Below are 27,455 nucleotides of genomic sequence, written 5' to 3' on the forward strand. Positions count from 1 at the left end.
TAGGTTTGACCCCAAATAGAAGAGTACGAGGGGAAAATGCTTTGATGTTGTGGGTGACTCTGCTCGACTTGGTTCGGCGGTGCTATGTCTTGGAGCACAAGCACAGATATTTCATAATAGAAGAAAAGCTATGAACTGAAAAAAAAGGAGCAATCACATTATGTAGTGGTCAATTATGAAATAAAATAACATCATGTAATGTACTTAGACCTCTTTCCAAGCACAGGTAGTGTTTTGACTTTGTTATTCTTTCTCATCAACACTAATACAAATGAGAACCTTACTATCAAACAAAACGGACGTTCATGTTTAACAAAAAATAATCAACAGTAGCCTTGCAACATAGAGAAAATCTAACATCCTAGTATCAAGTCAACGTCTCCGAGAATATTGGAACATGCACATGTAAGGTGGCGCAAAATTGCCTCTTTATTTGAGAGGAGATTGACCAGAAGAGAGCCGCTCGCTCCTTGCCTTGTTAGCTTTTTCCATGTAATCTTGGTGAGATTGATGCTTTGATCCTGTAAGATGCCAAAAAGAGCTGAGGGTCTGAGCAAAAGAAGCTACACCAGATATCAAGCCCAAAGAGAAGCACAGCAATAGCAAACTTTCTGTTTTAAAATTCCTTAAAACCAACTATATTGTGTTAGAAAACATAAAAAGCAATTACTGAACATGCCATGCATGATTTGTGCATAATTCATTGTACAAACTTAACAGCAATTAAAAGTTAAGACTGTCAAGAGATATGGATATATCTTTCCCTGAACTATTCCATGACTTGACTACAAACCAAAGTAGCTTGACATTATTCAATGATGTTTGTCAGGCAATACACCAATACTGATATATAGTTTCCGATTCGAATTTATGCAGGTTACAGTATTCGATTAATAAGAGAATAAGATTGCCACATAAAGAAATTCAGAGATGGAATCAAACTTATGAATAATGGTCAGTGGTAAGAGGGGAGCGGGAGCGTGCAGGAAGCTCATCGATTTTCTCTAGATTACGATCCTACGGTTTTAGTAGATCTTTTCACCCTAGATACTCGAATGTATGTTTTGAAGCATCAAGAAACTGCAAAACATATATCTGAACAACCCTAATGGACAACTTCCTGGAGTTAAAACTTATTTCGATAGAATGGTCTAAATAGTAAATAGTTTTCTGGCTTAAATAGCATGAAATTTGTCAATCCAAATAGTTTTACATTAGGGCTGTTCAGATATATGTTTTGCAGTTTCAGAGAGTTCCAAAGAATGGCCATCGAAATTGACTAAGAAATAGGTACTAGGGAAAACCTAATACAAGATATCATAGTGGGTGTCATTTCATCCAACTCTAAACAAGTGAGATGAGGATCCTCTTGTTTAAACAGGATAAGAGTTGGGTCATCCTCATCGAGATTTCTTACAGAGCTATTGTGATAGAACCTGAACACTCAACCTGACCTACTACCGTACTTGGATATCGCAAACAATATAACATGTACTGATGCATACATACAGGGTCTTCTAAGAAGTCTATGTTGACATGTCTTCTCATGTCATCATCATTAAAAGTATAAAACACATCAAATTTGAGCACAAGCAAAGTTATTTCAGATATATTGTACCACTTTTTGAATGAGAAAGAAAAAAAAAAGAATGAGACAAAAATTATTTGAGGAAGAGGTTTTCTTTCAAATGAAAGAGAGGAGTAAATGATCAAGGGAACAGCTAAAAGTACAACAAATGCATGAATACTAAATGTAGATAAGAAATAGTTCAGGTGACCCCAAATCATTTATTTATTTCCCCTACTTTGTTTAGCCACAAGAGTCTAGAGTCTCGAATTTGTACCTTACAAATATTAGGATAGAAATGAACTCAGAAGAGTGGATATTACTATATAAGAATCTATATTTACAAGAATATGCATCCTGACCAGGATCCCACATAGCATGTGCAAAATCTACATTATGATTCATAAGATTAGCTATATTTATCTTCCTACCTCCATCTGCAGTTAATCATCCTCTTCTATTATAATATAAGTTACATTAATAAAAACAGGCTCTCTCCTACGCAAGGGTCTGAGGATGGAGAATGTACGAAAATTTACCATCATTTCCAAGGTTGCTGTTTCTAAGACTTAAATCCATGACCTCTTGAATGTAAAGGAAAAGGTGTACGGTCACACTAAGTGACAAGATCAATACAATTTACACTAGTATGCATTCAAATTAACTCTTCTATGAAGCCCAAGCAATATTGTCAATGATTTATGTTCCATGATGAATGGCTCTAATAAACAAATGTTCCATGTATCTTCTATTGAATATTGCTGAAGGAGTGATAAGGACCTCCCTCCAACTGACTTTGAGCAACAGATATCTAGTTTATAGTGAAGACATCAATTCTACAACGAGATAACATGACACCAAAAACAAGATTGCTCCCTGGAATCTGCCCATCTTTTTTGAAACTTTTGACCATATTGAACATTAATATAATCCTCAGTTTACTTAACCTCTCCTTCAATCCTTTACATGAACCAAAACCGATCAACTTGCTGAGTCTGTATGATACAAAAAGGAAAAATCAACAATCCAAGGTTCTCCAATTTTCTCAATCCTACAGTATGGAAACTAATACTTTCGGATCGAATCTCCATGACTATGACATTCTATTTGAGATCTTCCTCCTCTCTGTAAAATAGACAGTCATCTATCTATACGCAAAATGAAGATACCCGATTAATCCCAATAAAAAGGACCAAGATCCCAGTTTTCTCAACCATCACCAAGCTAGAAATAAGACTCCCCAAAAGTTCCACACAAAGTTCCCACTGATGCAATGGAAACTAAAACGCTCACGCTAATTTCTTGCTTCCCGACTCCACCATCACGAATTTTATGAGAAAACAGAAAAGGATTGAAGCAATTGGAGCAGCTCCTAAGATCTAACCAAATAAATTAACCAACAAAAACCCCTTCTGCGATCAAAACATAGGTTTGAAAAACTTGAGTTCTTCTGAGTTTTAGAGAGAGAGAGAGAGTAATACCTCGATTCATGAGGAACCACGGGAGGCCGAAGACGGCGGAGACGATGGCGATGCCGGCGAACACGTGCTTCTTGTCGCCGCTGTAGAGGAAGTGCTCGATTCGGGACCTGAATCCGCTGTTAGCTTCGCCGCCGCCCATTTCTACTCTGCGAGGCTTCTCTCTCTACTTTTGCATCCTTCTCTGTAGCTAGATTATTCATTCCATTACTATGTTTTAATTAATTTAGGGGTTCACATGATTGGATTTTGTGGCTCGGATCCATCTGCGTCACCAAATGGGCTTAAATCTCAGTCCAATCAACTAAAACTGGGCCGGGTTCGGGCGGTAATAATCGAGCCAAATTTGGGCCTACCCTAACCCGTAGCGGAACTGAAGGTAGTTCGGGTTTGGTCTTGGAGAGAAGAGGCGAGGGGTAGGGTTCGCTATGGGCCGGGTTCGAGCCGAAATAATTGGGCCAACTTTCGGCCTACTCTAGCCCATAGTGGAACCAAAGGTAGTTCAACTCGGGTTTTGAAGAGGAGAGACAGTAATGGAGGTCGAGGAAGAGAAGATTGGACAAGCTTCGAGCTGGTGGGGCTAATTGAACATCCCTAACTTTCTTTCAATACGTGGAACCTTAACATTGTTAATTTTTTCCTTGGATATGAACTTAAAAGTCTCTAAATAGTTTTAATTTAGTATAATCGGTTCAGATCATATGTATGATTTAATCAACTAAACTTGATGTATTTTTATTTGTTCTTTCTACTCATGTAAGGTAAAATTGTGGGATCAACTAAATTCCTGATGTTCCTAATAATTAGAAAGTTATCAGGTACGTTATTTTTCTCCTAGAATGCCTAATATTCCTAATAATTCTTACGATGTTAATCCCCTTTAATGTAATATATTATGACCTTAATATCAGACCGTTGGATTTCGCATCAAAGTAATCGAATTGTCGACCGTTGGACCCAGCATATTAAATCCCGGTCAGCTGAGAATCCGACCTCAAATCCTAACAACTACTACTTTCCCTCTCTTCCCGCTCTCTCTCCCTCTCTCTCTCTCTCTCTCTCTCTCTCTCTCTCTCTCATGGCGTCAAAATCCTCCGTTTCCCTCTTCTTCCTCAACTTTCCTCACCATCATTAGCTCCGAGGCCAAGGACTTCTTGGTCGGAGGCAGCATCAATGCCTGGACAATCCAATGGGCAGAGACAAATCGTTTCCAAATCGGCGACTCCCTTGGTAAACAAACTATACTTCTTCTATTTCTTCACAAAGATCACACCACCCACTTAATCCTTTCCTCTCAATTAGTATGGAGGTATGATGGCGAAAAAGACACGGTTCTACAAGTCTCCGAAAAGGACTACTTGAGTTGCAATACGTCGAGCCCGATCGTTGCGCACAAGGACGGGCCCACTGTCGTGAAGTTTCGGCGCTCCGGCGCGTACTATTTCATCGGCGGGGCCGAACCAGAAGGGGTAGAAGATGGTTGTGGTGGTGATGTCGGAGAAGCATGGGCTTCGTGGGTTCTCGTCGGCAGCGGGTCCGGGGGCCTACGATGGCCCTGCCGTTGCTCCCTCTAGTGGTGGTGCTCATGAGATGGTTGTGGACAAGGGCCTCTTGCGTGCTCTTTGATATCCTGGGGATGGTTCTCTAAGTAGAATAATTGGGGGGGAGATTAGAATAGCCTCCTTTTTTTTGTTCCTATATTCTTTTAATTGTGTTGCAAATGTGAGGGATAAATTATTTATATGCTGATGATTTATTAAGAGGAGTAGTCATTTATTTGTTGTTCTGATACTGTTTTGAGACTTTTCACTTTCTTTCTTTGCTTGTTTGGGTTGGGAGAAAACATGACAAGAAAGCATTCTACTAAGCGTGAGAGAAAAGTGATAACAAAGAGAGAACAAGTACAAGTTCTCCAAAGTGTTAGAAAAAACATTTTACCCTCCCCTTACTTTTATATGCCTAAAATCACTGCAATCCCCTTAATAATTTGTTGTACCAGTCTTTATACTAAAGTAAAACTGTTCAAGTTTCCGTTCTAATAAACAAAATCCTCGGTCAGTTTGTTTATAAAGGAGTATTTTGATAATTTAGATAAAGTAGTATTAATTTGGACGGAAATGATTATAAGTAAGCAATTTTAGGCATTAATAAGGAAGGGAGTCTTTAATGATAACAATAACATCAGCAATATTATAACTTGGATAAGTTTTCCAGGGTGCCCTTGAACATGTAGTAGTAGTGATTCTATCTCAATTCTCCGCAACTACTAAAATTTTATCAGGTTTATGTAAGGCTGTCAACAGGGGACAATCAGCGTTTCAACTAACAAATTGTTGTTCCAAGTGAGTTTTCAAATGAAGGAGTACAAAGATTAATGCAAGAAAAAGAGAAAATAAGAACAGTGTATATGAACCCTTCTTGATCATTAAAGCATGAAAAATAAAAAATGATTTAAAGTGATATATTAATCTAATTAATGCCTGGAATAGGAAATAGTATATCCCGACCTCACACTAACAACAAAGCCTTAGAACTCAAAAGCTGCTGACAAAATATGCCACACTTCCGGGGTTGAGATTTGGCCTGCTGACTTGATCCTAGCTTCCAACTTTGCACTTAGTCGATCTTTACGGACGAGTAAATCAACCTTGTGAACAAGAAGCAAGCAAAGAAACCGATCGTACCCGTCAGCACGAAGAAGGAGTAAGAGGCAATAAGCATGTAGCCAAAGTACAAAATGCCGGATACGGGCTTCGTGATCTCCAGCTTTGTGAAGAAGTAAAAGGTTGCATAGAGGAAGAGGTAAAGAGCAGAAGATCCTGAGGTCAGATAAGACCTCCACCACCACAGATAATCCTCACTGCACAGCTGGAAATAGCAGAGCACAATTGTGATCTCAGCACAGGTGACGATAAGAATGATGAACACAAGGAAGAGGAATCCGAAGATGTAGTAAAACTGGTGCAGCCATATGGAAGTGAGGATGAAGAAGAGCTCGATGAAAACAGCTCCAAATGGAAGAATGCCTCCAATTAGTATCGAGAAGAGAGGATTCATGTACCAAGCCTGTTCGGGAATCTGCCTTGGTATTTTGTTCGTCTTCACAGGATCCTCAATTGCAGGTTTCTTGAACCCAAGATAACTTCCCACAAATACTAGTGGCACTGAGATTCCGAACCAAAGCAATACAAGAGCAAACATTGTTGTGAAAGGCACAGCGCCAGAAGACTTCTCACCCCAGATAAGGGTATTCAAGACGAAGAAAATAGCAAAAACAGTACCAGGGAATGTGAAAGCTGTCCTAAGAGTGATCTTCTTCCACTCTGAACCCTTAAACATTTTGTAGAGTCGTGCAGACGAATAGCCAGCAAACGATCCCATGAAGACCCAAAGTAGTAGCATGGCTGTCATCAATCCTCCTCGGTTTGATGGAGAAAGAAAGCCGAGAACTGCAAACATCATGGTAACAAGTAACATACCAAAGAACTGGACACCTGTTCCAACATACACACAGAGTAAATCGGAGCTAGCAGGAGGTCTGAAGACATCGCCATGGACAAGTTTCCATCCTGTCTCTTCTTGGGCTTCTTCCTGTGTTTCCAGCTGGTTGTAATTTGAGATATCTCTGTATAGTGTCCGAAGCATAATCATTGCAACCATCCCAGAGAGGAACAGGACAATCATAAGAGAATTAACAATTGAAAACCAGTGGATTTGGTCATCTGCCATCAAAAGATAGGTATCCCAGCGAGATGCCCACTTGATCTCACTATCCTGCAAGTTAAGAGAGAACATAGAAACTTCAAAAACAAAATTACTTACTGCATTCATAACGCGTGAACTTTGTATTAGAAGCTGTTACTGAAAATATTCCACTCCATCATACACAATTCTATGAATATTTTACCTGAAATTCAACATCATATGTGAATATTATATCCTTGTTGGCTTCAACCTCCTGGGGAGAATCAGAGTTCATAACTGAACGTTTTGCATGAGGATCACAGGTACTTAGGCGAGTCTTCTTACCATTCCAATCACCTTCATACTCATGCTTTACACTGCAAAACAGAACCATCCACATCAGACGCAAGATAAGAAAAAGGTTAGGGCAGTTACAGACAATTTGATAGATATAACAAATATCAAAGTCATGAAGTTTGTATTTAACCTGTATGGTTTAACCTCAAAACCCACTATCCTAGCAACATCCAGTTCTGTATCCTTGTGATACTTCACTAGAAATGACAAATGATTGTGGATAAAATGGTTCTCATCCTTGCTCTGCAGAAACATCCCTTAGGTAAGAATACTGTAAACTTTATGAATTAAATCAAAAATGGATAATTGTATAGCAGATGCACTTACTCCAGAATATTGGCCTTTAACACCAATGTGAAAGCCATGCTGATAAACATAAGCCGAATCCTGAGCCAGCCTTTTAATAGGAACAACTAGTGGAAGATTGTCGAGAATCCTGTTAACCATCTCAACTACATTACAATTGGATCTCATCTACATTTTTAATTGAAAGAACCAGCAATTGTATTCTTACATGTTGACTCGATATTCATCCTCTATCTTTTCCTTCAGATCTTTGGCTTCTTTGTCATTAAGAGAAATTTTGCAGACAATCTTACACATCTGAGGCTCTCTCATTTCAAACTGACGTTGGGAATAATATCATAAATAGTTAGAGACAACTAAGCTGTTAGAAACTTTTAAAAAAAAAAGAGCACCATCAAATATCAGGGAGGTACAAACCACATATGGAGAGTTCTCAATACGATCACCACGAAGAACTTCCCCGAGGTTTTCTGCACTGTCAACAATAGTATCTGGCCGGCAAAACGGAAGAGAGTAATAGGAGTACGGAAGCTGGGTCTTTATAGAAGTCAGCTTGTTCACCTTCACCGGAAGTGGATCTTTCTGCAGACACAGAATTGCCAATAATAAGATTTATCACTATAAATAGATGAAGCTTCTTATTACAAAATAGATACACCAATGCACCATGCAAAGAGAAAAGAATTAAGAAATTCTTGAGAAGCCAAAATTTTCCCAAAAGATACTTATATAGGAAAATGTATAGTATATTCAGGGACATCATATGCGCCCAATCAAATCATGACACAATAGAGATGGTGCAAAAGAGAAACAAATCCTATATCATCTCACAAAGACTTCTTTCCAGCAGTATGTTCGGTCAGGGCAAATCTCATGATTTTCTAGAGCACATCTTAGACAATAGGATTTTTCACAAGACCCAATAAGATTAAGTTTGACTGAACATATCAAGAAAAGTATTAGGAAATGATGTATGTCTGCTGCAAGAGTAGCTAGCAAGCTTGTGTAAAGATAGCAAGAAAAAGAGAGAGTTATGCATTCAAATCAACCTCTACGTTGCCAAAATATGACAAAGGAAGAGAAGAGGGAGAAGAGGGATCAGGAAAAAGAAAAGGCAGCAACTTCCTTGAATTATCCAAGCAAAAAAGTACTTTTTCTATGTTCAGTCCTTTTTCCATTGTTCTATAAAATGGTTGTGGTGGCCACAATGACAATCTACTGCTGAGTTTAGACACTCCTCATTTTGGTCCCTGTCAAATGGCATCGAAGTTCACATCTGGTTCTGTATTGAGGCAATGATGGCCAATTTATCTAGTGTTCAGAAAATGGAAAACAAGCATCAAATCTAGCAGCTAGTTTGTTGATAGGTCTTCTTTCATAGGTTGGGTTTGCTTTCTTGATGATGTTACCTCTCTATGTAATGTTCTTAACTTCTTTCTCCAGCTATCAGCATCTTTGCAAATTTTCTTTTCACTTCATTCGAAACTAGATGAGATAGACATCTTCTACTTGAAGAAAATATGTTGCAATTAAGTAGCTAGGAATTACATCTAATAGAATATGTTGCTGAATATAATTTTCTACATCAAAGGCATCAACCATGGAGCCCACCAATCATTGAAAGTTGTATTCAAAGATGTCCACCTTAGGCTCAACGCATCTACCATGGAGCACACCAATCATTGAGCACTACGCCAATTTATCTCTGGGTAACAATCAAGTGCTTTTGTAACATTGTCCGTCAGTCTCCGAACCTCTTAAGTTGTCAGCCCTTACTTCTACAGACCTCAATAGAAGACATGAAAGGGAAAAAGAAGAGGAACTCTAAAAGAAATAGTAGAGTGAGAAGAGACGCAAGGGGAGAAAAAAGAGAGTAAAAAAGTATCAGTGACACTACATGTAACCTCATATCTTTGTGCCCTAAATGGGAATCCGTAAATAGAGGGAAAGAACCCTATTCTGGCAGAGTGAACTTGTCAACTCAAGAGCTGACTCTGACATGCTCTTTATTACCTAAGTTTCTCCAACATAACAGTAGGTGCCATCCGAAGACATAAAATTGGAAAACTAATAGCTCAATCCCCTGATTAGCTCGAAGAATTTTATCTTGACATCAATGTCTATCCATGTATTATTCTCTCACTAGAAAACTTAAAAGTAGAAGGAAGTGGAACAAAAAAAGAAATATATATTGCAGCAAACAATATAAAAATTCTAAATTAATCAATTGGAGCTAGTTACTAGTTCTCCTCAAAAGCATGACTTGCACATAGTTGGAGTCAATTATAGAGCACACTTTGAAACCTTGCAAATGCCAATCTTCAATGCCAGATCTAGAATATGCAGAGCTAACTATCATATTTCATAAAGATCGACGCAGGACTAAGTTCGAGTACGCATGCAAGTTACCACTTAGTTCCTTTTATGCAAGATAAGACATATGGAAGCATTTCATTGTACTACTAGTGAGACCTGAACAGTAACTTGTCATGCATGAGGTCAACGACATCCACCGACAGAACTAATTGACCTTTAGATCCAACATCACACATTCCAGAAACAAGGAACATCCAAATCAAACTGTCAAGAAAGTAAGATCCAATCTTGAAAACCTACATAGCATTATTCGAAAAGCAAAACACCAAATATAGTCCAAAAGAAATCAAGCTTTGCGCAAATCCAAAAGGAAAAAAAAAAGGGTAAAAGAGGAAAATGGAACGAGATCTAGAAGAGAGAAGAACGCTGAGATCCAAGAAATCCGCACCGAGGGAATCAAAGCTAAACAGCCCGCTAAACCTAAGGGATGAGATCGAGAGGTGATTCCAATTTCTCACATTCTGGAAATCGGCAGGGGCAACACCGGGGAGGTAGAAGGAGTCGGCAACGACGGCGGCAAAGGCCACGACCGCGAGAGCGATCCATGGGAGGAACCCCATCGGTCGCGAGATCTCCATGGAAGAGAAGAGAGGAGAGGTCCAACAAGGGGGGGTGGTGAAAGAACGAAGGAGGAGATCTGAGAGACGACGAAGAAATCGGGATCTGCTCAATATAAGCACTTAGAATCTCATTTTTAATCTTGGAGAATTTTCCATATAACACCCTGGATTTAAAACAAATTGCGGTTCGCCACCAAATGGACAATATACAACCTGTGGTAGCTTAACTTTTTTCTAATTTTCTATTTTTATATTCTGATTAAACTTAATAAACATATTATAAATCCATAATCATTAGAAAGTGCAAATTCTCTTAATAGTAGGGTGTTATGTGTAAATTTCCTTTTATTATTATTACTTATCGTAGGTCCGGTAGGTAGGATAGTCAAACTTTGCTTTGATTAGTGCAAGTTTCGGATCCAGTCCGATTTACTAATGGATCCGAATCAGATTAGATCCGGAATAAATCTATAATTTGGAATTAGCACGTAGTGATTTAATATTATATTTAATGGGCTACTAAGGAAAATAAGCAAGTTAAATTATTTTATAATTCATTTATTACTAGTTTGGAATACCAATAAAGATTTTGACTTCTAACTTCAAAACATTAGACCAAATAATAATATTTGAAATGGTCACTACTTCAAAGCATTCTAAATTTTATATTAAGTTTTTTTTTTACATAATTGCCTTTGTAAACTTTAAAATATCATAAATGCCCCTTATATTTTCTCTTACATATAAAAGATTTCAAATCATTTAATAATTTATATAAAGGCAAGTCTCTTTTTTCTAATCTAGCTCAATTTATACATCATTTTTGAAAGATGGTAAATATGATATTTTAAATGATTTCAGTGGCAATTATATAAACATAGTCAAATTAAGAGCCTAATGAGTGGACTATTCAATTAGGCATGCATCATGCATAATGCATAGAGATCAAGCATGATCACAATTGACATGGGATATATATATATATATATATATATATATATATATGTATGTATATCAAATTATATCTCCATAAATGAATTAAGTTGGATGGTCATGGGATTGGCACATTGGAGGAGGAGAGATTAAATATGTGGAATAAATTGGTAGTAGTAACGTGAGCACTATCATGCATGTCACGTTGTTTAGGTACGTTATGTTATGGTTGTTATGCATGCCAGCCGCATCAAGGACAGCCTGATTGTTAGTATATATATATATATATATATAGAGAGAGAGAGAGAGAGAGAGAGAGAGAGAGAGAGAGAGAGAGAGAGAGAGAGAGAGAGAGAGAGAGAGTTTTTGACTCATTTTATTAATAATTTCGTTTAGGGTACCAAGAAAAATGTTTTCTCTATAAATTAAATATCTACATTTGAAATTAAAAAAAAATCTTCTCTTAGAATAAGAAAAAATAGAATTAATTCAACTGTGGATGGCCGTGACACGGCATCCCTCCTAATAGCTTCGCTATTTGCCATTGACTTCGTTGTTGAGCTATCCATCGCCGATCGCCTTCGTCGTCGTTGCCTGAGCTTACATGAGTGCCCAGTTTAAGAGGAAGAAAGAGAGAGATAGAGAGGGCTATTGGTTAAAAATTTAAGTTGTGAATTCAGATCGGGGTGAGCAACGATTGACGATGGCGAAGACGAAAATAAGTATTTTTTACTTTTTTTTCTCTTTTTCTCTTATGGCACGATCGGCAAGTGCTGTTGCATGAGTAGTGGGCTATGGTTGAAATCAACAATTATTCTTTTTTCCAGTATAATTAGAAAAAGTAAAGAAAAAAAAGAAGGCATTGCTTAATGCTTATCCGACCTCCTCCACACATTCAAATCCCAACGTCTACTTCCCCAACCCAACCAATTCCAACCCCCAAAAATCCCCCCGCCCCCTCATGGCTTCCTCTCATCACCTCCTCCCCAACCCCATCTCCTCCTTCCTCCCGCCTCCCACCACACTTCCCAAAACTCACTTCCCTACTCCCTTCCAATCCCCTAAAAGGCCCACCTTTGCCCCCTTCACCACCTTCGCCAAGAAGAAGAACCCATGGCTCGACCCCTTCGACGACGGCGCGGACCCGGACATGGAGTACACCTCCCTCTTCGCCGGCGGCAAGCAGGACGAGGACCCGAGACCCCCCGAGGACCCCGACAACCCCTACGGCTTCCTCAAGTTCCCGCAGGGCTACAATGTCGAGCTCGACTCTCTGGCTTCAAAGGTGAGGGGCGACGTGAGGAGATGCTGCTGCGTTGTGTCTGGGGGTGTGTATGAGAACTTGCTCTTCTTCCCCACCATCCAGTTGATCAAGGATCGGTACCCCGGTGTCTTGGTGGATGTGATTGCGTCGGCGAGAGGGAAGCAGACGTACGAGCTGAACAAGAATGTGAGGTGGGCGGATGCGTATGATCCGGATGAGGATTTCCCCGATCCCATGGAGTACACCGACATGATTGGGCTGCTCAAGGTTTGTTTTTTTTCTCTATCTCTCTCTCTCTCTCTCTCTCTCTCAAATTTCTGGAATTGGAAGGAAGGATAAACTCATAGACTTAGAATCACACTTATAGGATTGATAAGATATATAATTCTGGAATCAAAACTGCAATACACGCGAAAATTGGTAATAATATAGGAGCAATTTTTAAAAAAAAATAATTTTATCCCCAACTTGTTCATACACAAATTCTGACTATATTCTTCTTTTGCCTAAAGTGTCCTTTCCCTCCATTTTCCCGCTTTTGCGACAAATAGGTCGAAGGACATAATCAGAACATGAAAAATGCTGATAACATTCTATACATGTTCAAAAAGGAGGAAACAAGTTGTAATATGTGGAGCTGAATGTAGTTTGTGATATGTGAACACTCTATACATAAGGATCTTTCTCATTCCAGTCCCTTAGATATCACTAAGATTCTATCTTATGTTTTGTAACAATCATAACTTTGTGGGCTTTAAAATTCAATACTAATTAGATTCAAAACTGGGGCTATAACCAATTAAAGTGTAATTTCTCCCAAGAGTAATCAGTATTCAGTACTCAGATGGGTTTTCAGTTATTTTTTCTAATGACAGAATAGATACTATGATATGATCTTGTCAACGAAACTTGCCGGGTTTGGGCACGCAGCATTTCTCTTTATGACATCTTCTCGCGACAGGATAAGCTATGTCTATCCAAATGTGAATGCAGCAGGTGCTGGGCTTTTCCTAACAGAGACATTCACCCCACCTAATTTGAATCTTTCAGAGGGTGGATACAATATGTAAGTCCTTTGTTAAGTAAATCGTTTTGGTTCTTTGAGCTCCTACACTGCTGTTAATTAGTACATCAAGGATCAAACTTTATAGAATGTCAGAGTTCTTCTGCTAATAGTGCTATTGTGAGAATTCATGGCAGGTACAGTGAGATGATCGAATGGTTGGGCCGACCGGCCTGTAATGTCCCACAGCAGCCTGTGCCTCCGCTTAAAGTATCGATCTCGAAGAAGCTAAGGGCATATGTTGAAGAGAAATATACCAAAGCAGGTGTGGAGAAAGGGAAGTATATTGTGATTCATGGAATAAAGTCCGATTCAGTTGCGTCAATGCAATCCAAAGGGGACAGTGATAGTTTACTACCAATCCAATTTTGGGCTGAAATAGCAAAGGAGATAAGGTATACATTATTAAAGTAATGAATTTAGGATCATATTGTTACTTCTTATCCTGAGGAAAGGAAGGAAGATATATTCATCCTAAGAGCTCAAATCTTCTTTTCTTTCCTTATAGCTTTCAAGCATATGGTTATACACTTTGTTTACAGTTAAGTCACTTAAAAGAGAAAGCGAGAAAGGGAAGAGATTTATCAAGCTAATGGCCATCTGTTTGTAGTTAGGTCGAGAATATACTACATCCATGGCACTTTCTTCTGTATTAAGTAGACAAGAGGAATTGAAACAGTTCTGCTAAAGGCTCCAAATTATGGAAAAGCTAGATTATCTTAATATACTGTATAGTTTATTATATCCTGAGCTATGACAATCATTTGATCCCAGTTTGGCTTGGAGTTGTTACCTGTCACAATTAGGAAGAAAAATATTTTCAGTTCAAAATGCTTGTTAATTGTCTACTTTTGATGTCAATAAATACTCCTTTAGGGTCCAGTCTATGTTGCATCTTGTGGTGGTATTTGGTTCTCAACTGAGAAATCAACTCCCTTTGCTGGCCTCTCAATTATCAACATGGACACATGGAAGACAAAACTATTGTGCATGACCTCTATATGATAGTTGAAATAGGGTGCTTCTTTAAGTAATACATTTACTTCTGCATTACAGTAACATCGGCATCAAGCCTCTCTTTGTCATTCCACATGAGAAAGAGAGGGAAGATGTAGAAGAAATAGTTGGAGAAGACTCCAGTATTTTATTCATAACCACGCCAGGCCAGGTTTTGTCCACAATCCACATCTACTCTCTGCTATTTCCTTATTTTGGTCTTATGAATACGAGTTAAAATTTCCTCACCCCTTGGTTTCATCACTTTGCCATCAGCTAGCAGCTCTCATCAATGACTCAGCTGGAGTAATTTGCACTAACACTGCAGCAGTCCAACTCACGAATGCCCGTGACAAGCCAAGGTTCTTCATTTGTCTCTCCAATTATGCATCTCTCGGTTTATTATATTTACAAGCTGATGCCTGAGTTATGATGAACATTTTGGAAATATTGATATTTCTTCCATTCTTTCTTGCAGTGTGGCATTGTTTTCTTCTAAAGAAAAGGGTAAGCTTTTTGTTCCTAATGCAGAAGAAAAGAATTGTGTGATCATTTCGTCAAGAACAGGAAGCCTAATAGATGTTGATGTTGAGGCTGCGAAGAATGCAGTGAAAATGTTTGAAAGGTCTCCAGTTTTTGCTTAAAGAAAGGAGACTACACCTTTTGACCTTCATCTTTTATTCTATTGTAGATAAGATATCTATGCAGTGCAATTATCTTAATTGTAAATGTTGCTAAAAAAGCTAATCAAATGATTCAATTTTTTAGCATGTACTTGCTTGTATTGTTCCAAAATTTCATGGTGGTACTTTGATCAGTTTATGAAACAGTTGAAATTTAAAAAAAAAAATTGTGTTCCTCCAACAGGAACACCTCTTGAGATCAGAACATGCTTCAGAGAGAGTTCTCCAGGTTCTCCAGGACTGGTACATTGCATTATTATCAGCTTACTCAAACTGTTTCATTCTTAGGCAAAATCCCATACCAATCGCAAGTTAAATTGTTCGACTTGTAAAAATGATCATTTGCAAGTGATCTCAAGGTTTTGACAAAACTATTCAAATAATCTCACTTTGCTAGTTAAATCTTTTTTAGGTGGTTGAGCCCCTTGAATTCAAGGAGTCTTCCACTTTCCTAGATACACTCAGCATTCTTCAGAGTTCATTCTTTGTCAGCTTTAACTTCAACATCTCATTTCTATCATGATTTTGCTCTCTATCGAGCAAATATATTATTGAATCGACATATAATCGATGTTGCATTTATCGAAAGAAAGAAGACAATTCACACTATCAACTTCCACAAAAGTGAATCATGCTGTAAATGTTGGATTCAGTAAAGCGTAATTGTACTCAAATGAATCCCTCTTTCTTCCAATTAGTTCAGTATTCATATAAAGAAAATTTACAAGTTCTCATAATCTTCTCAACAGGACTGATGAATTGGATATTAATCCTCTTACTGCTAGAACATTCAAAATAAAAATATATACAAAAAATCTATACTTATTAGTTTTTTTTATATAAAAAATGGTGGACAAAATTAAGCCATATTGCATCGCCAACTATAAGATAGGTTTGTGGTCACTAAGTCATAGGCAGTATAAAAGAATCTTATCTCATATCGTCGAAAAGAAGATATCTCTTTCACAATCTATCTCTAGAATCATAATAAAATTCTGCAGATGAAGGAAATCCATAGAAAAAAACAAGAAAATGATGATATTCTCTTCAACTTGTCTTTTGAAGCGCAAGTGGCAAAGATTCTTTTTTTGTTTTCGACAAGGTATATATCGTTATAGTGATCATAAGCTAATCAAGTTACCAACTAGTTAACGACGATCATATTATCAAGAACAATGACAACAACTATTTTTTTCTTCTTCCTGTTAATTTAATTTATGTAGTACTATATTTATCAGGAAGTCAATTGTATTGCTATATATAATTTTCTTTTCTTACACATCACTACCCATAGTTTTGCCTTATTTTAAAAATATCCTTTGTTTAACAAATTTTCAATAAAATAAAAGTTAAATTTTCAAACAACTATCTTTTTTTCATAATTTTTATATGGCATCTAACTTTTTTTTACCTTTGGTGATGAAGACGTTTTTGACTTGGTACGTTGGATTAGAATAAAATATATCAATGTAAAAAAAATATTCAAAAGTAGTTTAGTAAAGTTACATAGATAATAGACGAGGATTAATTGTAGTTAGTTAAAAGATGAGTGTTAATAAAATATAATGAAAATATAGGATGTTATTTAAAAAATTTCTTACATAAAAGAAATCGGATAATAACTTTCAAATATAAATTATTTTTCAATTCAATTATTTACGAGAAAATTTTAAACTTAAAATTTTTAAACATTTCACAAATTTAAAATAGTAAAAAATTTCTAGAATAATTCCCCAATTTATTTAATGATTTACTTTTGCTAAATAATATGTATATAAATTATATAAAAAGGAGTATACTAGTAGGCTAGTAGCCGCAGCTGGGAATAAAGAGAAGACCTCTTCAAGAAGACTCTCTCTCTCTCTCTCTCTCTCTCCCCTTTGGGAATCCCCAATCCAAATCGAGATCGAGAAGGGCGGAGACGATGCAGATCTTCGTGAAAACCCTAACCGGGAAGACCATCACCCTCGAGGTCGAGAGCAGCGACACCATCGACAACGTCAAGGCCAAGATCCAGGTATAATATTTCACCATCAGGCCCTCAAATTTGTAGTCTTTTTCTTCGGTTAGGCGAACCTTGCCTCCTCGATGTCTCTCCATTTCTTGATAGCAGATCGGGTTACTTGAATTGTTGTAGGTTTGTGCGAGATATGATTGTCGTCAATATGAACTTTGCATCAAGATTTTGGATTTATTATTACTCACCTGATGGTGGAGTTTATCTCAGTATATGCGTTCCTTTTGGGGTTATATTGGTAATAAAGAAGAGGTAGCGCGATAACTTTATGCAAGAAGCTAAAATGGCTATGTATTTGTGTAGTTCACATGCAACGTAGTAGTGGCGTTACTAGCAAGCTGGCATTCTTTTCCCTTGGATACTTCAAATGATGAATGGGTCTATTGAGTCATTTGGGGCCTGTTCAGATTTTCTATGTCTTGCTGAGCTTGGCCTCAAATTTTGGGACATAAGTCCTAACATTTATACCCTTCCTGTTCCTAAGTTTATCAATAATGACAATAGCATTTTTAAGTTCAACTTTGATCTCTATTGGACTCAAAAAATTGTGTATAAAGTTAGCTGCAGATGATTGCAAAAATGTAGAAAAATCAATCTTGACTTTGCAAGATTTTAAATTGCATTTGCAATTTCTACCTACAATTTGGTTGGACAAAACTTCCAAATATGTGAATTATCTTCTTTTGTCCAAAGCTCTTTGCTAAGTGCATGATGGAAGTTCCTAGTACTTGATGATATAAGCCAATAATTTTGCTTCCACGATATGATATTCAGAAGTTTGGACCAGTGTGAAATTATTATCATCAATGTGCTCGAATTGTTGTGCACAAAAGTTCCTTGAACCATTCGGATGTCCATCGATCAACTTGGCTCTGCTTGATTTTTCTTGGACCCCAGGCATGTAAGGTATAATGTGGAAATGAGGGGATGAAGTTCAGGCATGTGAAGCTTGGTTTATAGTGGGTTTTATTCTGAACTTACAATTGGGCTCAAGCCTAGTGGCCCCCAAGCTAACTGGTTCTGAGCCTTTTATTTCCTGGCTTTATTGTTAATTCATTAAATTTAGAGAAAAAGCAAACAAATTTGTGATTACTTTATGTGAATCTAATTGCATGTAGCATCCCCGATTGTTTTTTACATATATAAATATAAGCGAAAGAAGGCAATCAAACTTGATTGTTTAGTTTGTGGAAGGATGATCTACCTTTGTTGGCCTCACTTAAGCGATGAATAATTAACATAGAAATCTAACTAAAGAGATTATGTTTCTTTTACTAGTGTTAGTATAAAGGATTGTCGTTCCTGTGACATAATATGTGCTAACCAGCTGCCATTTTGAGAGAAGTAAGGGTTCCATGGGTCTCATGTATGTCAACCTCTTGTCTATTTCTGCAATTCTAGGGGTACACATAGTTCCCATTTCCCAACCCTTACATCTACCACCCAATTCTCCAAAATATCGTTTTCTAGGAGCATATGCCCACAAGGCCTTGCATAGTAACCCTTGTGATAAGTAAGGTCCAAATATCGGGATTGACAACAGTATGTATCAGCCGAATTGAGAGTATCGGTTGTTTTAGTCCACTGTATCAATTTTTCAGTATCGAACTATTTTTAATTATGTAAAAATTCTAAAAATTATTCTAAAATAGAGGAAAAATCTTAAAATATAAAAATATAAATTACTCATATAAAATCTAAATTTAAAAAAAATACTCACATAATATCTCTTAATCTCTCTCTCACTCTCTCTTTCCTCTCACACAGATTAAAATATCCCCTCTCCTCTCTCTTGCTCATTCTTTTCCTCTTACACAAATAAAATGCCTTCTTTCTTTCTCCCACTCATTCTTTTCCTCTTACACAAATAAAATGCCTTCTTTGTCTCTCCCACTCACTCTCTCTCACACTCTCCTTCTCCATATTTTCCTCTTTATCGTATTATCCCACTCCTCTCTCTTTCCATGATTGTTGTAGTAACAAAGAGTTAAGAGAGAAAGAGTGAGGGAGAGGGAGGAAGAGCGGAAGAGAGGGAGATGATAGAGGAGGGGGCTGAGAGAGAGAGAGAGAGAGAGAGAGAGAGATGGTGGGAAGTCGAATAGAGAGTAAAAGAAAAGAAAACTAGAAAATAGAAAGAAAGATTACATAACCGAGGTCGCTGGTAGGGGTGTAATCAGATCCAAATTATTCATTACCAAATTCGATTAACTCATATTTGGATCTCAATTTTTTGATCCATATAATAAACAAGTCGGATTTGGGTTGATTATTGTTGGATCCTACTAGATTCAAGTTTGGATATCCATCAGAGCTCCGATTGATAAGTTTTGTTTTTAAAGTTCGTAAACAATGGTTATGTAGTCCAATACTTAAATTTTGTAAATAGAAGTCTTAGAATACTCTAATTCTTATAATATAAGTAATCTCGGGTCTCAAAAAAATAATCTTCATACTTCTATTATGTTTGCTATATATTAAACTTGTGCAATTTCTAGTGAGATAATTAAAATATTGTGCTCTAATTTTTATCTACTAAACTATCATAATTGAGTGTCAAAAATTGTGACTTGTTGCTTTAAAAAAAGATTATTGTATTTTTTATTTCATAGTGTACCAGTTATTCTTGAGGAATCCAAATCCGATTATCCAATTGAATTTGAATTCTTTTCGAGTCCGACATGATTCGATAATAAATGGATCAGATATGCATATTACAATTACCTATCCATTTAAAATTTGATTTGAATATGGATATGGATCCAATCTTTATACAAATCTGTCCAAATCTGATTCGATTGCACCCCTAGTGTTGGATGAAGGAGTCGAATCTTCATCAGAGGAGCTCGCCGGACGCCGTCAGAGGCCGAATCTTTAGACGGCAGCATGCTTGCTTGAGAGAGAGAGAGAGAGAGAGAGAGAGAGAGAGAGAGAGAGAGAGAGAGAGAGACTTTGAAGTGCTGGGCTTGGGGACATCAAATAATCAATGTTACTGAGTTGGTTACGGGCCGGATCCCTTATGGATCTGACCCGTTTAACTTAAAAGACCCGTATCGAGTAATTTTGGCTGAAATGACCAAAACCAACTTGATATTGATCAAGTATCAGTCAAGCAGGCTGATACTATACCAACGTCACCTGACTGGTTTCTAGGCAGGATCTGTTTTGAGATTGGCGGAAACGCTTAATTACAAGGTCATAAATCACTTTGGAAGATAATCTATATCTTATTAACATCATGCCATGGCTAAAGAGAACATTGACTAAATTAGTCCGAGCAACAGGTAGATGTGATGGGTCTTGTTTTCAGTTGGCAAGAGAGGATGCTGACATAGCAAGAGTTTACTCTAAGGACCTTTTTCCTAACTAAATGTACTATAAGATTTGATAGTTTCAGGCTTTTAGTTCACCCTATAAGTGGGAAAACTTTGGGTGCCTCTATAACTCAAGCCACAAATCCACATAAGCAATGTAAAGAATATTAGTTTTGTAGCATGCATTATTATATTTATTGTTGTAAGATTACATATACTTTGAACCAACAATTTCTTAAGATAGTAAAGAAAATGTTTGCACAGAAACAGTTATTAAAATGCTCTTCAAGTTTAAAGGATGTTCATCTATCTTTGTTTTATGAAACAACAATTTACTTGCAGGACAAGGAGGGTATTCCCCCAGATCAACAACGACTAATTTTTGCTGGAAAGCAGTTGGAAGATGGACGAACTTTAGCTGATTACAACATTCAGAAAGAGTCAACACTCCATCTTGTTCTGAGGCTCAGGGGTGGAATGATGATTAAGGTAAAGACTCTTACTGGGAAGGAGATAGAGATTGACATTGAGCCTACTGATACTATCGATAGGATCAAGGAGCGGGTTGAGGAGAAAGAGGGTATTCCACCTGTCCAGCAAAGGTACTTCTTTGCTTTCAGTTTTTCAGATATGAGCTTTTATTGGCAAACCTGGACTGCTCTACGTTTTATCCTTCTATTCTGTCATTATTCTTTTTCATGTTGGAACTTCTGATCGTAATCTTTAAGTCACTGTCTTTTGCAAAACTTGTTAGATCAGTATGTGATCATCTACTTTCTTACTTTAGAATCTTTCATCTCTTTTGTTTTGATGCACTAGCAAACAATTTAATGTTATAGCCTATCCTTTTCCTGGCAAGATGAGAAGCCTTAAAAGAATTGCCATATTTTTCTTAATATGCATCAACTGGCTAGAAATTGGTACCATATTGATAGCCTACACAAAAACACTGAAAATGAGGAACTTACAATAAGGCCTGTAATAAAGTTCTTGACAGCACTCATACTATTGTTGAGCAACCCTCAAGTTATTCTAGTCTGGTGAATTCTTTGGATTAGGGAGAAAGATGAATATTGTTTGAGAAAAGAAGAGATATTTTGTTGTTAATCAGACCAGGGTCACGTCATGTTTTTGTTTATTGTAATCTTGCTTCTATTGTAGACTTTCACAAGTTTCAGACAGCTAAAATGACTATGGATCAGTCTTTCTAATTTGCCAGTTTTGCCACTTCTGGTTAGTTTATGTGGGTGTTAGAATCTAATATTGTACTTTTAAGTTTTAACTTTGGTTTATTCTGCATTTCTAATTCAGCAGGCCACCTAACTATTAGAATGAGAAGCAAGCTCTGAGTTAGTTGGTTAAAATCTTCTTAATTTACTACCACTTAGTTCTGGTTGAACTTGCCAAGCTTCATGAACCTTGGGAGCAATTCAGTTGAATGGTATAATCCTGAGATAATTATACCTACAATAAGGGCAAAAAGGAAGAAAGTTTCAGTTGCAAGTCTATTTTGTGGTTCAAATTTCAAAGTCAAAATCAGTTCAAATTGTATGATGCATGACAGCTAAATATTTGTATTGTTAACGTGAATGCACATAAGTAAAGATTGAGACATTGCAAAAGTATTTTAGGCTTTTACTTATTTAGATTGACATAACTCTTTAACTCTGGTAATGTTAGTTTGTATGACTTGCATTGTTATAGATAGTATCTGTTGCATCTAAATTCTTAAATAAATGGTGTAAAAGCTAGGTTTCACATGTTCTTTTGAAATTTTAAATGATTTCTCAGATGTATCTTTAGACTGTATATTATGTATATAACGTAAATGGCTGTTTCTATTTTTGCGTTGAACATACTGTGTGCTTGTTTTCTTCAACAAGTAGTAGACATGTAATTGAAGTGGAAGAGAGCATTTGTTAAACAAATTTGATTACATTATGACTGATTCTACCTTGGTTATATTAGATGAAATAAAAGTTTTACCACTTTAGCCTTTTCTTTTTTTTTTGTTTTGGTTTGTGCATGTGTATAGATAGATAGGTACAGAGGGAGGAAGTACTTTTTCTCTGTACCTTGCGATTAGCCTTTTACGATCACAATGTGCAATCAGTGGTCAGGGTATGCTAAACTTCTCTCAAACATTTAAAAGTTTCTCGTCCAACTATATATATGTATATTTATATCATGGTCATTCAGCCAGTTTACGGCATGTATTAACTTAAAAAAGAGTACCTTTTTTTTTGGTTAAGGTAGTAGTTTTAAAGGAGACACACTAGCTCATTTCACTGTCCACCCTTCCCTTGCTGCATGTATTATATAAACATCAATGGCAGTTTGTACTCCCATTTCGCTGAATCTCGGCATTATCATTTCTTGTTCAGGCTCATTTATGCAGGGAAGCAGCTCGCTGATGATAAAACTGCCAAGGATTATAACATTGAAGGTGGTTCGGTCCTCCATCTTGTCCTTGCTCTGAGGGGTGGTCAGTAGTAACAACTTTTGTATATATCATATCCTCCAAGGAAAAGCAACTTTGCTTTGCTCTGTTTTTGCAAAGTTCATGTCTATGGTTATTGCAGCCATACTATCAATGGTGGATTATTGTGCTACAATCAAAGGCACGCCTTTAATTTATGCTGCCATATGAAGTAACAAGAAAGCACAAACTCACTGAACTTATCCCTAAGTTTATTCCTGAGCTTTCGTTGTTTCAAGCTATTGTTCTGTTGAACTTTCTTTGCTTTCAATTTTCTTCCTGATGTCTTGAGACCAAAATATTTTCCATATACTATGAATACTATCTTCGTGTCATTATAGATTCCGGATGTTACTTGTAATTGTTTGGGAGGAAAAAGCTACTGGCAAGCAGGTTTTTGGATAATATCGTGTTGCTAGGAAATTTAAATAGGTTTATACTTCATAGTAGTGGTTTCTGTCTAATAAAAAAGTGGAGGCTTTGTAATTTGCTCCTGATTTCAAAATGGGTGTTCGAAAGATGATGCCCAGGGTTGTGGAAAATTTGACCATAGAATGCTCTAATGAAATCATCTTTTAATTAGGCAGTCAACTAGTTTAGGTTATTATAATCAGATCATAGAATGTTTGGTATTCTCTTAATTTATCTCCTGTCTACTATTTAGGCAAGCAAGGATTGAAATTCGTTGTCTCATTAGTTCAAATCCACTTCAGAGCAGGGGCATTTTAGTGATGGTGACATAGGAACTTTTCGATCATATTTGGTCAAATAGCGATCAAAATCTGAGTTTGATCCTGGTTTGAAAGGAAAGCAGTCGAATTGTATGGTCTACTCCCTTTGGTACATTGGAAAGGATGCCTGAAGATTTTACACGTAATATACAATAGATACATTTCTTTTGGATTAAAACTACATTCTCGAATCTTCTGGTTGAAATTTGATTATAAAACAACAACCGTCTTTGTTCTTAGAACTAGCCAGCAGCATTTAGCTTTGTAGTCCGCATTAGTGAAATCAAGTCATGCGAATGCAATTTAGAAACAACTATCAGTGTTTGAAGAATTTTTTTGTTATTACTAAAATGAGGGATCTATTCTAGAATTATGTTTATTAGTATTCTGAAATAAAGGTATAATAATTACTTTTGTTGTGATATAAAGTGAAAAAAATAAGAAAAAAATATTTTTTTTATTTTTTATAAAATTATAATAAATAGTTTTTGATTTGATATGAAGTAGATTGATGTGATAGATATCAAGAGTAAATTAGTAATTGAGTTAGTGTGTAGTATAAGATATAATTATAATGAATATTATGGAATATGACTATTGTGGTATTTAGCTGTAATTATTAAGTACAATTTTTTATTTTAAAGTAAGAAAAAAATTATTCCTAAAATGAATGAATACCTGAAATCCTTAAGTGCTCAGATTTATGTTGGGACAGACAAGAAGTGAACTAGATACTCTTGTTTGTTGGTTAGGACTTAGGAGTGCTATTTTGATTGGAAGATTTGAACCCTTTTGGCCAATGCCTTAGCGGATAGGGACTAAATGCTCAATAAGATTTAGACACAAGCTAGTCACTTTTTGGAGGTGAATATTATTGGTAGGTTTGGACCACATAAGGAGCATCAACTACAGTATAGTGCTTTATGCTTTTTAAGCCGAATTGTGAGATGCTCTTATGGATTTGATCTGTTTGCTTTCTTCCCTCTATATAAAAACAGGAGTGAGATTGCATAGGATTTGATGCCTTTTCATTTTCTTCATACTAACATATTTTGTTAAGCCCATTTGTCTTGTTGCTGATTATGAAAGTCATGTACTTATAGCCAAATGAATCATCACATACTTGGGATAGATCACCAGTGATCCAATGAACAGTGGAGTTAGAAACACTAAATAGTTGGTGTAGATTTTGATTTTTTACTACTAGAAATTAACTTAACAAGGATAATATATATACATATGTATATGTATGGGCTTCAATGCAACTTATCTTAAACACTTTTGAGTTACTTGAATATTTGAGAATATTATCAGTTCTTGCATATATGTGCCAACATGGAACAATTGTTTGTGAAAACATTGATCTTTCTGGTTTCCTATTGGTGTGCAGAAAAATAAAGGTTTCCCAATTAAAAATCAGCATTAACCATTTTGGACTGACAAAGGTCCCATTTAATAGCAAAAGTGCTTGAATCATTCCTCCTTTCTATTCCTCTTTGTGGATTTCTTCTTGCCTTTTGTTTAAGTGGCTCATAACATGCAACAGAACATTGACTAATCCTTTCTTACATTGTGATGCGTCAACAGCTTTCTATTAGATGCAATTGCATTATTGAGTCTCATATTTATCCATATCTGTATGCAATAATAAGTAATTGAAGATATGATATATTCTTCCCCTACTTTAAATTCTGGCATCTTATCTCTGTTATATTTTATGCTCTGCATCTTAGCTTGAGTTTTTGCCTCGACTAATCCTTTCTTACATTCTGATGCATCAACAGCTTTCTATTAGATGCAATCTCATAGTATGCAATAATAAGAAATTGAACATAAGATATATTCTCCCCCTGCTTTAAATTCTGGCATCTTCTTATCTCTGTTGTATTTTATATTCTGCATCTTACCTTGAGTTTTCACTTCTTCCTGGTGGTTTCCACTGTAACTTTTGTTACTTTTCTACCTTTATGCTGGTTATCTTAGTAGTTCTGATGGATAAAGGTGAGGATTCTTTCAGAGTTCTTTCAAGCCAAGGAATAACCAACTAATTTAACTGTCTTAATGGGATGCCATATTCCATTGCATTATATTTTAGAGCTCCAAACTTCTTTTACTTTTTATTCTTTTTAGTTCCTCCTGGGGTTTATGCAAGCTGGATTTTGAATAATACCTAAACATATCTTGAACTTCTTTTTTTGCATGTTTACATCTCATGGCCATTATAGGTTGCCTTCAAGGAATTATCAATGTATGAGTAAATTTTCTGCTTCATTAGTAGTTTACTTTGGTAAGCTGAACAAGTTATGATGATTATGGTAATCCGGCAGCGACTCGATGATCTCTATTAGCAGCTTAAGGAATATTATTAGGAAGAAATTTATACAAACTGTTTACTGTTTGGAATATTGCTAGAATTACATGCTTGTTATGAACTTGCAGAGAAAAGATATCACTATGTCATGTAATTTTATGAGGAAGTGTCCCACCAGTCCACCACTATGATGACAACAATAAATAGGGTTGGTTACATAAATGTTTCTGTTCAGATCTACCTTGGAAGTGTCTCCTAATAGTAATGGCAATATAATAATCTTGATGTTTTCAAGTAGGTAAAAGACAACATGTACGATGAGTTCACTGTAGTAGTTCTAAGATATGTTCACAAGAAAGGCAAAATTGTAGTTACTTACATATGGCACAGTATGCATCATAAAAGATAAGGAGGAGAGGAGATGAGAGGAGATGAGAGGAGAGACTCATGTGTTGGGAACCCTTTCTCTGTGTTTTTTTTTCTCTCAGAAAAAGTAATAGCTCAAGTTTATTGAAATCAAGTAATAGGAATCATAGTTATCAGAACCGAATTAGACCGAATAATTAGATCAATGAACTAATAAACTAATCACCAAGCCGGTTTAGTTTTGTTATCGGATCAGCAATACAATTGACTTGGTAAAAGTTGACTGTTCAATCATGTAGCCCGATTAGATTTGTATGAATCGATTAGGTTATTCATCTTTTTTTTAAAAAAAAATTATCTAGTTATCCTTAATTCAACTAGTAGTCCTAAAATTAAAATAATTATATTTTTTAAAATTTAATTAAGATATAATTTTGTACCGGCCATATGATTTAACGTACTTAAATCAAAATATTAGTTAGAAATAGCTAAATAATGGAAGAAATACAATTCTATCATTTCTATTGGATTTTTTTAGTTTTTAGAATTATTTAGAACTGCAGGTATATATTTAAATATTTAAAAATAATTTTAAATCTTTGAATAGTCATATAAGGTTCTCTGATTGGGTCAACATCCAGTTTGGTACTATGGAGAAGATCAATAAATCATTATAAGATTTTAGAAAAATAAGTTATCACCAACTCTGCCCCCAACAACATGTATTCAGAAAAAATTTCAGGTAATGATTATATCTAATCCTTCACAAACTTTTTTGTTGGCTTATGGGCTATTAAGTATCTATTTAATTACTGAATTTGTTCTTTTGAGTTGGTATTGATAAAAAAAAAATCAACTTAGAAATTGGAGTCCTTGGAGGACCACATTAGAGTTCAAGTGTGAAACTACTCCCATGTATGCATTTCTTTCTAGCAAAGAATGAAGGAGAAACTTTAACTCTCAAAAAGAATGA

General features: G+C 36.2%; 4 protein-coding genes across 4 annotated transcripts; 2 read left to right on the plus strand and 2 right to left on the minus strand.

Annotated features, from left to right (window-relative positions):
- Window positions 1–136: 136 nt before the first annotated feature.
- Window positions 137–3,248, minus strand: LOC140793841 (uncharacterized). The gene is made up of 2 exons (XM_073145579.1): window positions 3,049–3,248; window positions 137–521 (listed from the first exon to the last, which is right to left on the minus strand). Exons 1-2 carry the CDS (start codon window positions 3,185–3,187, stop codon window positions 430–432), a joined length of 231 nt encoding a protein of 76 aa, XP_073001680.1. The 5' UTR covers window positions 3,188–3,248; the 3' UTR covers window positions 137–429.
- Window positions 3,249–5,449: 2,201 nt separating this feature from the next.
- Window positions 5,450–10,431, minus strand: LOC140794255 (transmembrane 9 superfamily member 9-like). The gene is made up of 7 exons (XM_073146203.1): window positions 10,227–10,431; window positions 7,810–7,974; window positions 7,601–7,710; window positions 7,414–7,522; window positions 7,217–7,329; window positions 6,953–7,106; window positions 5,450–6,819 (listed from the first exon to the last, which is right to left on the minus strand). The coding sequence occupies exons 1-7, from the start codon at window positions 10,344–10,346 to the stop codon at window positions 5,662–5,664; spliced, it is 1,929 nt and encodes a 642-aa protein (XP_073002304.1). The 5' UTR covers window positions 10,347–10,431; the 3' UTR covers window positions 5,450–5,661.
- A 1,740-nt stretch (window positions 10,432–12,171) lies between these two features.
- Window positions 12,172–15,350, plus strand: LOC140793907 (photosynthetic NDH subunit of subcomplex B 1, chloroplastic). Its single transcript, XM_073145678.1, has 6 exons — window positions 12,172–12,792; window positions 13,401–13,591; window positions 13,726–13,983; window positions 14,645–14,756; window positions 14,861–14,946; window positions 15,063–15,350. The coding sequence occupies exons 1-6, from the start codon at window positions 12,223–12,225 to the stop codon at window positions 15,226–15,228; spliced, it is 1,383 nt and encodes a 460-aa protein (XP_073001779.1). The 5' UTR covers window positions 12,172–12,222; the 3' UTR covers window positions 15,229–15,350.
- Window positions 15,351–17,070: 1,720 nt separating this feature from the next.
- LOC140793854 (ubiquitin-NEDD8-like protein RUB2) lies at window positions 17,071–23,409 on the plus strand. The gene is made up of 3 exons (XM_073145601.1): window positions 17,071–17,284; window positions 20,938–21,197; window positions 22,980–23,409. Exons 1-3 carry the CDS (start codon window positions 17,192–17,194, stop codon window positions 23,086–23,088), a joined length of 462 nt encoding a protein of 153 aa, XP_073001702.1. The 5' UTR covers window positions 17,071–17,191; the 3' UTR covers window positions 23,089–23,409.
- The last annotated feature ends 4,046 nt before the right edge of the window (window positions 23,410–27,455 follow it).

The sequence above is a fragment of the Typha latifolia genome, chromosome 8 (genome assembly GCF_019914945.1).
Source record: "Typha latifolia isolate L0001 chromosome 8, TyphaL0001v2, whole genome shotgun sequence".
Lineage (NCBI taxonomy): Eukaryota > Viridiplantae > Streptophyta > Magnoliopsida > Poales > Typhaceae > Typha > Typha latifolia.